The sequence below is a fragment of the Bison bison genome, unplaced genomic scaffold (genome assembly GCF_000754665.1).
Source record: "Bison bison bison isolate TAMUID 2011002044 unplaced genomic scaffold, Bison_UMD1.0 scf7180017864517, whole genome shotgun sequence".
NCBI classification, from domain to species: Eukaryota; Metazoa; Chordata; class Mammalia; order Artiodactyla; family Bovidae; genus Bison; species Bison bison.
In genome coordinates this window covers 8,449,233-8,466,026 of record NW_011495070.1, presented here as the reverse complement: position 1 = coordinate 8,466,026, position 16,794 = coordinate 8,449,233, and the positions used below count along the sequence as shown (strand labels likewise).

Genomic DNA, 16,794 nt, shown 5'->3' with positions numbered 1-16,794 from the left:
GAAGATCACAGCATCTGGTCCCATCACTTCATGGGAAATAGATGGAGAAACAGTGGAAACAGTGTCAGACTTTATTTTCTGGGCTCCAAAATCACTACAGATGGTGACTGCAGCCATGAAATTAAAAGACACTTACTCCTTGGAAGGAAAGTTATGACCAAACTAGATAGCATATTCAAAAGCAGAGACATTACTTTGCCAACAAAGGTCCATCTAGTCAAGGCTATGGTTCTTCCAGTAGTCATGTATGGATATGAGAGTTGGACTGTGAAGAAAGCTGAGTGCTGAAGAATTGATGTTTTTGAACTGTGGTGTTGGAGAAGCCTCTTGAGAGTCCCTTGGGCTTTAAGGAGATCTAACCAGACCATCCTAAAGGAGATCAGTCCTGGGTGTTCATTGGAAGGACTGATACTGAAGCTGAAACTCCAATACTTTGGCCACCTGATGCGAAGAGTTGACTCATTGGAAAAGACCCTGATGCTGGGAGGGATTGGGGGCAGGAGGAGAAGGGGACGACAGAGGATGAGATGGCTGGATGGCATCACTGACTCGATGGACATGAGTCTGAGTGAACTCCAGGAGTTTGTGATGGACAGGGAGGCCTGGTGTGCTACGATCCATGGGGTCGCAAAGAGTCGGACACGTCTAAGCAACTGAACTGAAGTGTTAGAAAGTATCTACAAATGGAAACTGCAGGTTTCTCTTAGTATTGAGTGAATTCTAAAGGACAATCCATGAAACTAAAATGAGAATTAGAGGAGACAGAGGATACAGAGAATTGAAAAAGGATTTTTGCTTGCATGAATTCCGAGGAATTTTATCACTCTCCAGGATGTACGAGGAGGAATGGGACTGCCAGCTCTGTAAACTATCTAGCCCTCTGCTGGTTTTCTAAACATTCTGTTGAGAGAGTTTTTACAACCTGGTTTTGAATCCATAAGTAAAGAATTTCCCTGACATTCAACATTATTTGGCTTTTTGAACTTTTGATTCCTTACTTATCTGCATGTACCAAATTGTGCTAAGTTGCTTTGGTTGTGTCCGACTCTGTGCGACCCTATGGACTGCAGCCTGCCAGGCTCCTCTGTCCATCGGATTCTCCAGGCAAAAATACTGGAGCGCGTTGCTTTTCCTTCTCCAAATTAGATGACAATTGAGCCCACGCCCAGGAAAAGGAAGCACGAAAACTCTGGGCCGCTTCTGCTGTTTGTCTGGCAGCTGGGTCATCTGTGTCCTGGTCACGGGACAGGGCTGAAGAGCTTTTCCAGGATACACGATAATTACACAGCAGTGATCACTCAAAAGTAGAGTGCCTTTGGGAGGAAAATAGATGGTAGGCTGACATCATTTGCAAAAAGAGGAGCTGCACATGACAATGACTGGGCATCAGAGTAAACATTTGTTGTTGTTATTTAGTCACTGCAGTTGTGTCTGACTCTTTGAGACCCCACGGACTGTACCCTTCCAGACTCCTCTATCCATGGGATTCTCCTGGCAAGAATACTGGAGTGGGTTGCCATGCCCTCCTCCAGGGGATGAACTCCCATCTCCTGCTTGGCAGTTGGAATTTTACCACTGAGCCACCTGGAAAGCCCCAGAGTAAACATAAAATTGCCCCAATAGCGGGGTCTCTTTGTAGATTTTACCCATATAAAATATGCTTTGTTAACTTCTCTCTCCTGAGACTCAGAGCCTCCTGGGTGTCATAGATTTGCTACTTAGGGCAGCACTTACCTCCGAGGAGAACTCAGCTGGGCTTTGAGCACTCTCTCCCCCATCACCCCTGGTTCTCCCTTTCTCCCCGCACCCCACCCCCAACACACACACATACCCTCAGAAGCAATTACACTCCAAGCTACCTGGAGAGAATCTTCCAGCTTCTCTGGAACACTGGCTGCATCTTCCAAAATGAAGCAAAGATCTGGGAATTTTCTGGAAACCCATATTGGTGCACACATCTCATTTGAATAGATTAGGTCCTATAGCGGATTTTGTGCATCGATCAGACTGCTGAAATAATTCACAAGTCTGCTTTGTACCATTTTTAGACACCCTAAATGCCAAGATTATTAATGACTATTTCTGTTGGTATAAATGGATGCCTTCAGTGTCTCTTTTTACCATGCACAATAAGTAGCCTAAAGTACAGGGAGAAATATCTCAGAATCCCATCTATTTTCTACCAACATTAGCCCTAGAAATTCATTATGAACATTGAAAATGCATAAGGTTGAGGTCCACATGAAAAGAACCACACCATTTCCATTTTCAGTCTTTTCAAGCAGATATCATATATCATGAAAGTGCGGCAGTGGGATAAACAACACAGGTAGTGCAACTGAGCACTTAGGTTTAAAATAAGTGCTTTAAAATAGCAAATTATACCTTACAGGAAAAAAAGATGTTTCCTTGTGTCCTGAAAGTGGGTGATGGGTAATGTAAAACTCTTCAGATATCCAAAATTTGGTTACCTATTTTTAACATGCTGAACTGAAGTTTGGAAAAAAACCTGTCCAGTTTCAAAGCCCAAACCTTCACTATCAGGCTCTGTGATATCTCTTTTTTATAAATGGTCCCTTAATATAAATAGATAATAGGAATATTGTAAGGAGGGAAATGACTAAGTAAAGAGGCTACCAAATAGTAAATATGTTAAAAGCTCCACAGCTAAAAGAGCCAAAAGATAGATCCACCTTACAATAAAAAAAAAAAAAAATCCAAAAATAGACCCCTGTATGTCTGAGAATTTAGGAAAAAAAACAAATTTCATCCTATCTGTCTCCTCTCTGCCCATCACGTTAAATGTGGTGTTGCTATTGAACCGCACTCAGATTGCTCAAGATTTAAATGTAAAAAGTAGAACTACATTTAAAGTACAGCTAAAAGAAATTTTAGATGAATATTTCTATCATCTTTGATGAAGAAGAGCTTCATTCACAGAGAATCAAAAGTAGAAGTCATAAAGGAATATATTGATGAAATTTGACTACTAAAAAGAGTGAAATTGGTCTAAGTCTGAGCATGCATGAGTGCTAAGTCGCTTCACTCATGTCCGACTCTGTGCGACCCCATGGACTGTAGCCCACCAGGCTCTTCTGTCCATGGGATTCTCCAAAGTCTGAGCATACAAAGTCTTATATAAATAACCCCGAGACCTCATCTCCAAAAAGAAAAACGGTCTCATTCTGGAACCTTGAATAGACTCACTTGAAAAATATAGAAAGTAAAAAAAAAAAAAAATCAAGTGAAAACTTATGATCTATCACTGACTAAATATCTACAGTGTGGCTCCAGTACCGGGGTGAACTTCACCAGGCCAGATTAGTCCAGTATACAAAGATCGTATTTCTATAGAGCCAAAACCTGCCAGAAGCTCTGATTCCTCACAGAACCTCAGACCACATACAGCCATTAGCCAAAGTAAACATGACGAGAGAACGAGCATCAGGATTGTCAGTAAATTCTGCAGAGTTGAAATCTAAGCCATCGGTTTCAGTAATTCCCAGAAAGAACGGCCAAATCTAAACACTGTGTAGTTCTGTGATTTTTACAGTTGAGCCAGTGCAAAGGTTTCAGGAATTTAAAAAATCATATAGTTGATGTCTCATACATAGACACCTTTGTATCTAGCTGGCTTTTAAAAATATTCATTTGGCCTAAGTGAAATACCATCAAGGAATTTAGGATGGAAAAACTGCCTAGAGATCAAGGTCAAGGGAAAGCCCTAAATAGCTTCTAAGAAACTTGCAACACCCTGAACAAATATAATCTGGTAATTCTGTCTCACTGACTGACCTCAGTGCATGGATAAGGCCAGCTTTAAGCAGCTGAAGGGGTGTTTAATTCTCTCCAGAACCTACATCCTAATTGCAAGTTTGCAGTTTAATTTGTAGTGACCTCAAGTAATAGGGCATTTCCATGTGGAAACGGGGCCCATGAAGAACATTATAGGATGGATTGGAGTTGAGGTACTCCCTGAAAACTAACCTAGGGATTGTTATTCTCATCTGAGCATCAGCCACTAGTGACGTGTTGAGTTGGCTCATTTGGAGCTGATATCATTATCTTTACCAAAGACCCCTTACAGAGGCCTCTGAACTCCTCACCAAGAGGCTGTGCCTCAGAGTGCCATGAGGAGAAGGGAAAATGACCCAGATACCTCAGACTGAAGAAGGGTACCACTTTTGCTTCAAAATGTCCAATAAACAGGGGCTCCGCAGTAAGAGTATTTGAGAGTGGAGATGAAACCATCCTGGAGTTATCTGTACAGTTTCTCTCCTCTCTTTGCTTGGCATGAGGATACACAAAATGTTTACATTGAATTAGGTAAAATAAGCAGAAGATAATTCTGAGACTGTTATTTTATGTTGGCAGGTCATATTAGAGCTTGTTAAGAAAACTTGTTTAGCAGAAACAGATTCACAGATATAGAAAACACACTTGTGGTTATCAAAGGGGAGACAGAAGTGGGCAGGGACAAATTAGGGGTATGAGATTAACTAATTATTATGTATAAAGCAGATAAACAGCAAAGACATATAGTGTAACACAGGGAATTATAGCCATTATCTTAATAACTCACAATGGAATGTAAGCTACAAAAATTCTGACTCACGATGCTATGTACCTAAAATTAACAATGTTATAAATCAACTATACTTTAATAAAAAGAAAAATCTGCTTTGTGATTGCTTTGGATATTGTAGGAGAAGCCTGTCTTGGAAATGATTAATAGAAGTCTATGACTGAGTGCTCCTAGTGTCTGTGAAGGGGAAGGAGAGAACTCCCAGACAGATGGTGTAAATTTGGGTATTTTATCCTTTGCCATGGGGCGCAAAGTACCTTTTCCCCTCTGTGGAGTGACTGTGAAATGCAACATAGAACTGTAAACTGGGCTGGTTGGGAGGGTCCATCTTTCCTGGACCAGGGCCAACACCACCTTGGGGAGCTAGAAAAGGAGCAGGATCATGACCTCGCTGGTACCAAAAACAGGCATTTGTTTTAGGTTCTTTACTCATCTGTAAGACAGCAGCATCCCATAGTAGCTGAAGAAAGGAAAATTCACCTCCATTTCTGGCTGGGAATTAGACCTGGCTATCTGGTCCGGCACAGACTCATTGAAAGAAGTACCATTATTTGATGCGTGTTATTCTGTTCACACACTTTCCGGTGATCTTCTCTTTCATCCCCTTACACTTGTTGTCCTCTCACAACAGGTGTCGAAGACATCGTGGCAATCATGATCCCTGAGCCCAAGGGGAAGGAGATAGTAAGCCTGCTGGAGAGAAACATCACTGTGACCATGTACATCACCATCGGGACCCGGAACTTGCAGAAATACGTGAGCCGCACCTCGGTCGTGTTTGTGTCCATCTCCTTCATCGTGCTCATGATCATTTCCCTTGCCTGGCTGGTCTTCTACTATATCCAGAGGTTTCGATATGCAAATGCCAGGGACAGGAACCAGGTGAGTAGCAGAAAGTTATACAAGAAAAAAAAAAAACTTAAAAATTATTACCACAGTAAGACATTATGGTGTAAGCTTTGGAGATCACAGAAAATGCCATGACCAAAACCAAACTTACCTATGATGCCCCTACTCAAGATAAACACTGTTAACATTTGCTGCAGAGGTTTTCAGGTCTTTTCCAGGTATACATATTTTAATGTCTTGCTAACATTGTTCTGTAACATGGACATGCTTTGTCCCACATTCCTATTGCTCATTCATGGGACAGTTATTTACTATTTAGACAGTGGCTCAGTTGGTGAAGAATCAGCCTACGATGAAGAAGACCCGGGTTCGAACCCTCAGTCAGGAAGGCCCCTGGAGAAGGAAGTGGCAACCCACTGCAGTATTCTTGTCTGGGAAATCCCACGGACAGAGGAGTCTGGCTGGCTGTAGTCTATGGGGTTGCAAGAATCAGACATGACTAAGCGACTAAACCACCAGACACAAATAAAGGGGGAAAGAGGACAAGAGCTAAGATTATGCTAATTGTATCAGTATAATATGGAAAGAGCCAGAATTTCCTCCTTGAGAACAGAAAGAAACAAAAATAAATAAATAAAATATATTTTGAAAGCAATACATTTTGGAACAGGTAAAGCATACTCTTAGTATAAAATGCAAAAGGTATAACCCAGGTCTCCCACATCACAGGCAGATTCTTTGACATTTGAGCTACCCGGGAAGCCCGACATGGTATACAATGAAGAGTAATTACATTCCCATGTCTGTCCCTCAGTTATGCAGTTTTTCTCTCCGGAATATCTTCTCACCCAAGGAATTTTTTTATGCGCTTACAAATACTTGTGTGTGTGTGTGTGTGTGTGTGTGTGTGTGTGTCTAAACCAATAAGAGCACATATAAATCTGTACCAATATTTCTCACGTCATCCTAGAGATTAATTCCTATCAACACTCAATCCAAGCGGTCTTCTCATTTCTAATGACTGTATAGGCAGACTTTGGAGATACTGTGGGTTTGATCCCTGACCGCTGCAATGAAGCAAATATCTCAGTAAAGCAAGTCGACAGGAATTTTTTGGTTTCCCAATGCACATAAAATTATGTTTACACTATACTGTAGTCATAACATTATATCCAAAAAAGTGTACATACCTTAATTTTAAATACTGCCTAAAATGCTAACCATTATCTGAATCTTCAGCGCATCATAATCTTTTTGCAATAACATCAAAGATCACTGACCACATATCACCATGACAAATATAGTAATAATAAATGTTTGCAGTATTGTGAGAATTTCCAAAATATGACACAGAGATACAAAGAGCAAATGCTGTCAGAAAAATGGCACCTATAGACTTGCTCAATGCAGCGTTGCCACAAGCCCTCAATTTATAAAATACACAACATCTGTGAAGCACAGTAAAACGAGGTATGCCTGTATAATGTTTTATTTTCTGCATATACTACGTTTATTTGTTGCTGCTGCTGCTGCTAAGTCGCTTCAGTCGTGTCCAACTCTGTGCGACCCCATAGACGGCAGCCCACCAGGTTCCGCCATCCCTGGGATTCTCCAGGCAAGAACAGTGGAGTGGGTTGCCATTTCCTTCTCCAAATACATTTATTTAGCCAGCTCCTATCAATGAATGTGTTTTCCCTCACCAAAAAACAAAACCGAGCACACACACACACACAAATGTACATGTGACACAGCGCGTTTGTGAGTGTATCTGTATGGTAAATTCTGAGTGTTATAGCTAGGGCAATAGTATGTGTATTTTACATTATAACGTGCTGTGCTTAGTCGCTCAGTCATGTCCGACTCTTTGCAACCCCATGGACTGTAGCCCATCAGGCTCCTCTGTCCGTGGAATTCTCCAGGCAAGAATACTGGGCTGGGTTGCCATTCCCTTCTCCAGGGGATCTTCCCAACCCAGGGATCAAATTCAGGTCTCCAACATTGTAGGAGGATTCTTTACCATCTGAGGCACCAGGAAAGCCTTTAAACTATAATGGATACTGCCAAATTGTCTGCCAGAAAGGTTGAACCAATTTATACATGAACCAGCAATATAGTAATACTGATACTAATATAAACAACATTCCTCCAGTAGGATATTAATACTGCTTATCCTAACATATGGGGCTTCCCTGGTGGCTCAGAGATGAAGAATCCGCCTGCCAATGAAGGACACGTGGGTTTGATCCCAGGGTCAGGAAGATCCCCTGGAGAAGAAATGACAAGCCATTTCAGCGTTCTTGGCTGAAAAATCCCATGGACAAGGAGCCTGACAAGCTATAGTGCATGGGGTCACAAAGAGTCGGACACAACTTAGTGACTAAACAACAAATACTAACATATACAACAATATACTAATAACAAGCACTGTTTCCAGTATCCTCACCATATAAATGTTACAGCTTTTTTCGTTGTTTGTGATTTAATAAGATAAAAATGGCATCACATGTTTCTGATCACAAGTTCCATTAGATAGAAAAAGTTTTTTTTCTTTGAAATATCTGCTTATATTATTAGACCACTTTTCAGTTGAGTTGTTGGTCACATTGACTGATGTGTATAAGCTCTTTACTGGTCAGAGTAGTTAACTCTTTGTGGCACTGCTACAGATTCCATGTTTTTCTTCTAAACTTATCATTGTCTCTGATGTATCTTTGGGGGTATTACATAACTGAATCTACCAATTTTTTATAGCTCCCAAGTTTTATATCATAAGATCTTCCATAGTCCAAGATTATAGAAAAACAGTATTTCATCCACTGCTTTTTTTTTTTCACTTTGATGATTAAAACTCTAATCTACAGAGAACTTATTTTGACTTAAAGAATCGAGTACAGAGCCAATGTTATTTTTTTTTCAGATTGCCTACTGGTTTTTGTAACTGGTGTTTATTGAATAATTAATCTTTTCCTTTTCATATGCAGAACCTCCCCCATTTAGCATATATTACAGCTCCATATGTGGTTCTGTTTGTACGCTCTATAAAATGTAGCTTTAATCTGTCTTTTCACATTCTGATAGCATACTCTTTTGAATATTTTAGCACCATACTATGCCTCATATCTGTTCATGCTCATCTTCTTTTATTGCTCTGTCTTCGCTTTTTTCATGTGTATTTTTGTATGAATTTAGAATCACTTTAAGCTAGTTTTTTTAATTTATAGAATAATTTAGGAATCTATAACCTAATGATGTTGAATCTTCCTAAGAATGATACATGTTTTCCCTTTATTTAACTATTCTTTTTATTCCCTAATAGCATTTTAAGTATCCTCATTTACTCTTGCACATAAGAAATGTTTATTCCTAGTTCAGTGTATTGCAATTATAAATGAAATCTTTTTAATATGGGAAGACTTTTGATTTTTGTTTATTTTGCACATTACTATAATTTAATAATTCATGTATTCAATAATTTATTATTTAAAATTTTATTATCTTAATAGTGATATTATATAGTATATATTAAATACAGGCATGTTATATGAGCTCTCAATATATTTACATACATAATCTTCTTAATAACCTTATAGTAGATAATTTTATTGTCCCCGTTTTACAGAGAAGGAAACAGAAAGTTTAAATAACTAGCCCAAGGTCACACAGCTAGTTATTATTTAATAGAGACAGCAATTGAACCAATATCACAGCTTCAGAACATATGCTCTTAACCAGTACATTATAGTGTTTGTAATTGTTTGAATTAGTCTACCAGGATTACACTAATAATATGAAGTGAATGATAATATATTACTTCTTTCAAATTTTCAACCTCCTTTTTTCTTCTATTGTCTAACTTCACTGACTTGTGTCTCTAGAACCGACTAAAGTAATAGTGGTAATAGGGAGTGGTAATAGTGAGCATCAGTATTTATGGGAGCATTCTGAGTTTGCTGCTGCTGCTAAGTCGCTTCAGTCGAGTCCAACTCTGTACGACCCCATAGACGGCAGCCCACCCGGTTCCCCCATCCCTGGGATTCTCCAGGCAAGAACACTGGAGTGGGTTGCCATTTCCTTCTCCAATGCATGAAAGTAAAAGAAGTCGCACAGTTGTGTCTGACTCTTAGCGACCCCATGGACTGCAGCCTACCAGGCTCCTCTGTCCATGGGATTTTCCAGGCAAGAGTACTGGAGTGGGGTGCCATTGCCTTCTCCGATTCTGAGTTTAATGGATTGTTTTTATCATTTCTCAATTTTATTATTTCCCCATGCAGTCTTCTAGGTCGAGATATATATTTAACATGTTATGCAAATGTAAACATAGTCCTATTTTATTCAGAGTTTTAATCAGGAATGTATTTTTAACAAATGCCTTTCAACAGCGATAGTTCTGACTTTTCTCTTTTGATCTATTAATAGTGGTTTAAATTAACGGATTTCCTAATATTGAGCCGTCTTGAATTTCCAGTACATAACTAATCTTCTAATGTGTGCTGAATTGTTTTGTTCATACCTTATTTAGTACATTATTTACTTTTTACCTTGATATTCGCATGTGAAATTTGCCGGTAGTTTACCTTTTAAATTTGTATTTATGTATGTATCTTTGAGACTGCCGGGGCTTCGTTGCTGTGTGCGGACTTTGTCTATTGCACTTAGTTGGGCGCTCCTCTTCGTTGCAGCACTCTCACTGCAGGCTTCTCACTGTGGTGGCTTCTCTTGTCGTGGAGCACAGCTCTAGGAGCACCGGCTTCAGCAGTTGCAGCAGGCAAGCTCAATAGTCGCAACTCATGGGCTCTGGAGCGCTGGCTCAGTATTTGTGATGTCCAGGCTTAGTTGCTTCATGGCATAAGGGATCTTTCCGACCAGGGATCGAACCCGTGTGCCCTGCATTGGCAGGCGGATTCTTATCCACTGTGCCACCAGAGAAGTCACGATTTACATTTTGTCATGTTTAGGCAATAGTGCTACTGGTTTTTTAAGAAGAATTTGGAGATTTTGTTCCATTTTCTTTAGTTGGGTTGTAGTGTCCAACATGGCAGTCACTAATCATGTGTGACTATTTAAATTAATTGTAATAAAATTAAATTTAAAATTGTGTTCCTCAGTCATACTAGCTACATTTCCAGTTGCTTCTGGATGGCAGGGCATAGATAGGACATTTTCATCATCATGGAAAGTCCTGTAGGATGGCCTAATTCTAGAACCTTTTAAAGAGTGTTGGAATTAGGTTAAAAGCATCTTCCTGCAATGTGGGAGACCCGGGTTCGATCCCTGGGTCAGGAAGATCCCCTGGAGAAGGAAATGGCAACCAACTCCAGTATTCTTGCCTGGAGAATCCCACGGATGGAGGAGCCTGGTGGGCTACAGTCCATGGGGTCGCAAAGAGTTGGACACGACTGAGCGACATCACTTCACTTCCCTTAATGTATTATAGAGCTTGCTTCCATTATAGTTGGTAAAGAATCCGCCTGCAATGCAGGAGACCCCGGTTCGATTCCTGGTTGGGGAAGATCCCCTGGAGAAGAGATAGACTACCCACTCCAGTATTCTTGGGCTTCCCTTGTGGCTCAACTGGTAAAGAATCCACCTGCAATGCAGAAGACCTAGGTTTGATCCTGGGTTGGGAAGGTCCAACTGGAAAAGGGAAAAGCTACCCACTCCAGTATTCTGGCCTGGAGAATTCCATGAACTATATAGGCCACAGGGTCACAAAGAGTTGGACACAACTGAGCGACTTTTGCTTCACTAACATGTTTTAGATTTTTTGGTAAGCCAATAAATTCAAAGTTTTTTTAGGAGGACAACTCTTTAACTTTCTATTTATTTTATGAAAACTCATCTGTTTAAATTTTCTATAGAATCTGAAACAATTTTTTGAACATTTTTATTGCTTTTTTTGACTCTCAAAATGATGCATGTTTATTCTAAAAATTTTGGCAATCAGAAAAATACTAAAAGAAAACAAATCACTCATCACCCTACTGACTTGTTAACAATTAAGAACATTACCTTCCAGACTTTTAACTCCATATGTATACATATATTCAGTAAATTGTTGTCATATGTGTGTTATAGATGCATGAGATACAGACACACGTGTTAGACATATAAATTTGTGTGGTTTTTTTATTAAATGGTGAACATTTCCTCCATCATTAAGTAATATTTAAAACATGATTTTTAGTAGCTACGTAGTAGTCAGGTTCTACCTCCTAAAGCGAGCAAGTTATTTTATGCTTTAGATTTCTAAAGAGGAATATGCTTTCTTTTTTTAGTTATAGTGAGGATTAAATGGCTTAATGTGTCTTATATTTTAAGATCCCTGAGCATAATTACTCACTTACAGAGCTCTCAATGAATGGTATCATTATTACCATCATATAAATTGCATAACCATTACATACAGTTCCAACTTTGATACTTTTACTGAATATTCTTGAACTTAAGTGGATGCATTACCGGTTAGACACAAGGCAGTGAAACTAGATATGGAACAAAAAATAAGTTCAGTTCCACTGGTTCCTCAAGGTTACATTTGAAGAACCTGTACAAATATAAATCAGTTATCACAAAGATACTTACCAGCTGATCCAACAATGATAGAGATGGTACCCCTATCTTTTTGAGTCTAGAGCTAATCCAAGCAGTCTTTGGGAATTTGAGGCAAGGATGAAACTTTTAGTCTTGAATTAGTTGAGTAACTGTTTCCAATGCTAGTTCTCTTTGTGCAGGTAGATATAGATTGCATTTCTGTCTTGACATGTGCAACTCTGTGACGTATGTGAAAAGGAAATTAGAATGGATGGCATGAAGTGGATGAGGTTTAAGTTTTTACTCTGCTCCCTCTTTATTAACTTTCCTTCAATTACAGGATGCTACCTTTGGTTCACTCAGTGAATTTGGATCATGCTGAAAACAGTATTTCTTGATCAAAATAGACATCATACTTTAGCCCTTTTACGAATGAAATAAGGATCTATAATTTCCCTTAGACAAATATTTCTCTTTTGATGGGGAGTGCTTCGTTCCAGTCAACAGAAAGTTACAGCTGTTTGAGCTATAGCTTTAGTAAGCATCAGGTAAACTGAAGTCATTTATTTTTACTGAAGCATTATTGGCCCTTCCAAAAAGAGGAACTCTCAGGTTAGATGTTGACTCACAGTCTAAAATGGACTATCAAAGGCATTAATGTTACATTGGTGAAGTATCTGGCCATTCCAGTATGTAATTAAGAGACTGAACTTGAAGTGGCCAGCAGCACACCTCAGTCTCTGCCTGGCTTGGTGCAGGTCACACTTAGAGGAAAGTCACCATCATCTTCCATGATCATTAGCCCTTTCAGATCATTTCAATATAGCGTCCAATGGAGTAATTGCTAGGTGTTCATTATGGTAGTAGTGTCATTGCAGCGTCTTTAAGATGACGACATGGAAGATTAGGGCCATGACTTGAAATGGAGAGGGAGACTTGACTGGTGTGGCATGTTTCCTAAAGACACTGTACCAAGATGGTGCTAGTGTGTGGTGATAGTTAAAGACACAGCTTTGTAGTCAGATGGGTCTGGACAGCAATCTTTGGCAGTTTCTAGTGGTGTGATCTTGTTTGGGTCCTTACCTTTCTGTGCCTAGATTTCCTCACGTGTAAGCTGGGAATGCCCATAGGTCATCCCCACAGGCTTGATGCAAGGACCCAGTGAAAAAATGCATGTAGGTTATCAGAGAGTTGTTAACAAGATTGCATTTTTTGGACTACAGAAAGGTTTATTGCAGGGCCCGTCAAGGAGAATGGGTGGCTCATGCTCAAAAAAAAACCCAACCTGGGTTGTCTTTAATGAGTAAAGCGTCTCTTAGAAAACAGTATTTCCCTCCCAAATTTAAATAGACAAGTTCTTACATAACTCACATATAGTTAAGTCTGGATAGGGGCTTTGCGTCCCAGGTGACACAGTTTGAAATAAAATGGAATTATTTTTCCGGAGTTATGGGGAAAGGAGGACGTATCCATAGACTACAGAGAAAAAAACCTGGCGTTCTTGGAAAATACCTTCCCATGCAACAGTGTGTTTTAATTCACAATAACACTGTGTACACTGTTTTTAGAAAAAGGCAAAAATAAAAGTGTTCATTTAAAAGTAAGTGTTTGCCACCCCCGCTCCAGACTCTTTGTCAACTTCCCTCCCTCTAGCTCTCCCCAGAGGAAACAAGCCTTAGCACTTCCATTTCTATGCTTCCAGAAGTTTCTGTGTCTATAAATAAGAAAAGTTCCTTTCCACATTTATTATTATACATACACAAGGACTCTGCCTTCACATGGCAATATATTATAGGGACATCACAGGAATACACATAAAAACAGATGTGAGCCCACTTGGAGGACTGCAGGAATCAGGAACAGGTGATGGGTTCGGACTAGAGTAAGCGAGATGGAGAAGCCAGATGGGCATCAAATTAGGGCAATATTTTGAAATTCCGTGGATTTGATGTAGCATATAAACCAGTTATCCTAGTTTATACCTGCTATACTAGCCTTGTGCTTCCCAGATGGCTAGTGATAAAAATCCCACCTGCCAATGCAGGATACAGAAGAGACATAGGTTTAGGCCCTGGGTGGGGAAGAGCCCCTGGAGGAGGATATGGCAACCACTCCAGTATTCTTGCCTGGAGAACCCCATGGACAGAGGAGCCTGGTGAGCAACAGTCCGTAGGGTTGCAAGGAGTCAGACAGGACTGAAGCGACTTGGCACACACGCACATACTAACCTAATTATTAATAACCCACCCATTTTATTCTCACAAGTGTTCCAGTTTAGATAATAATCATATGGTTATCTTACGTGTGAGGGAAACCGAAGAATCAAGGGGACAATTAGGTCAGTTCCTGCAACATTAACTGAAACAGCAAAAGCAGAAAAAGAGGCCCAGAAGGGCCAGAGAAGCCAGAAATGGGGTATGGAGATAATAAAGTGTAGAAGCCAACACAACGTTGTAAATCAGCTATACTTTAATTTTAAAAACAAGCAGATACCAAATAAACATTGGAAAAAAGAAGCCTGGTAGATGGAGACGCCTGGTAGGTATTTGATATACAAGCTGAAAATTCAGGAGAGAAGAGGTGGAGGTGGCAATGTAAGAGTTATCTGTGTAGAGATGCCATTTAAATGGTCAGAACAAAGTGAGTGCCTCCTGGAAATGGGCATCCAGAGAAGAGGCCTGAAGACAGCCGGGTATACACTTGTGCCCCAGTCTTTCTCCCTCCATCATATTACTTTTATTTGCTTTATTTTCTTCCCAGTTCTTGTCACTGTTTGAAACCATTTCCTCCTTGCCCTGTACCTTCCCCTGGCCCACAGGCTCTCTTATGGAGTGGAAGCAAGGGTGCTGGTTAGCAGACACCACAGCCTCATGCTCCCTCTGGACCCAGTTCTCCTTGGCTCAGGGTCACTGCTCTGCTGTGGCTTTCACTCATATCGCGTATCTTTGATGAAGCTCTGTCCTCTTTTCTCCAGGACCAGGCTGCTTGGGGACCTTGCCATCAGCCAGCCTGTGGATGCCTGAGTCCAGTGTCTATTTCAGGCTCATGGAGGTGGCTGGACCCCTGTACTCCAGTCCTGAACAAACCCTGTGGCCCGGAAGAGCCCATGAAAGCAGCCCATGAAAGTGTTAGGGTACAGGTTGGCTCGGAGCACACACGGGACCCTTAGGTGGGCTGCTTTTCATAATGTCACATTCCAGCCAACAGAGTCTCAGCTCCGACCAAGCCCAGAGTTCTCTGCTACATAATCAAACATAGACCCAGACATAAATGGGACCCTCTCAGACAGCTAAGTGAGGATCTAGGATACTACCAAGGCTGATGTGTTAGGAGCTGGAACCTTGTAAGGATGAATAGAGTGTTTGCTATCTAACTCTGGTTTTGGAGCAAAGTAGAATCAGAGACTTGGGCAGGGCAGGGTCATGAGACAGAAGGACAGTCCAGTGAAGGGAGAGCGTAGGAATCTTGGGAGTCAGGAACTGGATCTAAATCACAGATACAGGAACAGTGGTCCAGCCCGCCGGGCAGAACAAGGTGAGAGGAAGTGAGGAAATGGTGCGGAGGCACACAAAGCCTTTTCCATCACACTCTGACCTATAAAGTGTGCAAGGATACTCGGGTAAAGGTGGCACGATGGTGTGGGAAGGGGAGATGCAGCCCACCGCCCACTCTCACACATGGAGAACCCCATGAACAGTATGAATGGTTCTATATGATGAAGAAAAATATCTGCTTACTGTTTAGCACATGCCAAGGCTATTTTTAAATGCTAGGCCATGCGTCTCTGTCTCCTCACGAGTCCTCATGATGGCCCTGGGTTGGCACTGTAAGGAAGTAGCACCCTGATGTCACCAGGGTGGGCTTGTACCCGGTGTTGCCCAGATACCTCTCAGATCAGCCCTGAGAGCCCAGGTTCCCACAAAGGCTGCAGATGAGAAACCACACGTATGAGGACTGGAGGCATTGGATATCTGGCCTTTCTACTCATCCATTTGAGAACTGACTGCCTGATATCAGGATCATGGTTTCTATTTTTATTTTATATTGGAATATAGTTGATTAACAACGTTGTGTTGGTTGTAGATATACAGCAACATGGCTCAGTTATCTATTATTTTTCAAGTTCCTTTCCCATTTAGGTTATTATATAATACTGAACAGAGTTCCTGGTGCTATGTGGTAGGTCCTTGTTGGTTATCCTTTTTTTTTAAAAAAACCTTTTTATTTTGCATTGGGGTATAGTGGAAAATTCTGAAAGAGATAGGAATACCAGACCACCTGACCTGCCTCTTGAGAAACCTATGTGCAGGTCAGGAAGCAACAGTTAGAACTGGACATGGACCAACAGACTGGTTCCAAATGGGAAAAGGAATACGTCAAGGCTGTATATTGTCACCCTACTTATTTAACTTCTATGCGAGTACATCATGAGAAACGCTGGGTTGGAAAAGCACGAGCTGGAATCAAGATTGCCGGGAGAAGTATCAATAACCTCAGATATGCAGATGACACCACCCTTATGGCAGAAAGTGAAGAGGAACTGAAAAGCCTCTTGATGAAAATGAAAGTGGAGAGTGAAAAAGTTGGCTTAAAGCTCAACATTCAGAAAAAGAAGATCATGGCATCTGGTCCCATCACTTCATGGGAAATAGATGGGGAAACAGTGGAAACAGTGTCAGACTTTATTTTTCTGGGCTCCAAAATCACTGCAGATGGCAATTGCAGCCATGAAACTAAAAGACACTTACTCCTTGGAAGGAAAGTTATGACCAAACTACATAGCATATTCAAAAGCAGAGACATTACTTTGCCAACAATGGTCCGTCTAG

General features: G+C 40.7%; 1 protein-coding gene across 1 annotated transcript in view; it reads left to right on the top strand.

The window, feature by feature from the left end:
• Nucleotides 1-16,794, top strand: part of RNF150 (ring finger protein 150) — a 281,142-nt gene that overhangs the window by 166,117 nt on the left and 98,231 nt on the right. Inside the window, exon 2 of the mRNA XM_010830301.1 lies at nucleotides 5,217-5,467. Coding sequence (XP_010828603.1) covers nucleotides 5,217-5,467 — 251 coding nt within the window. The remainder of the gene's footprint in view (nucleotides 1-5,216; nucleotides 5,468-16,794) is intronic.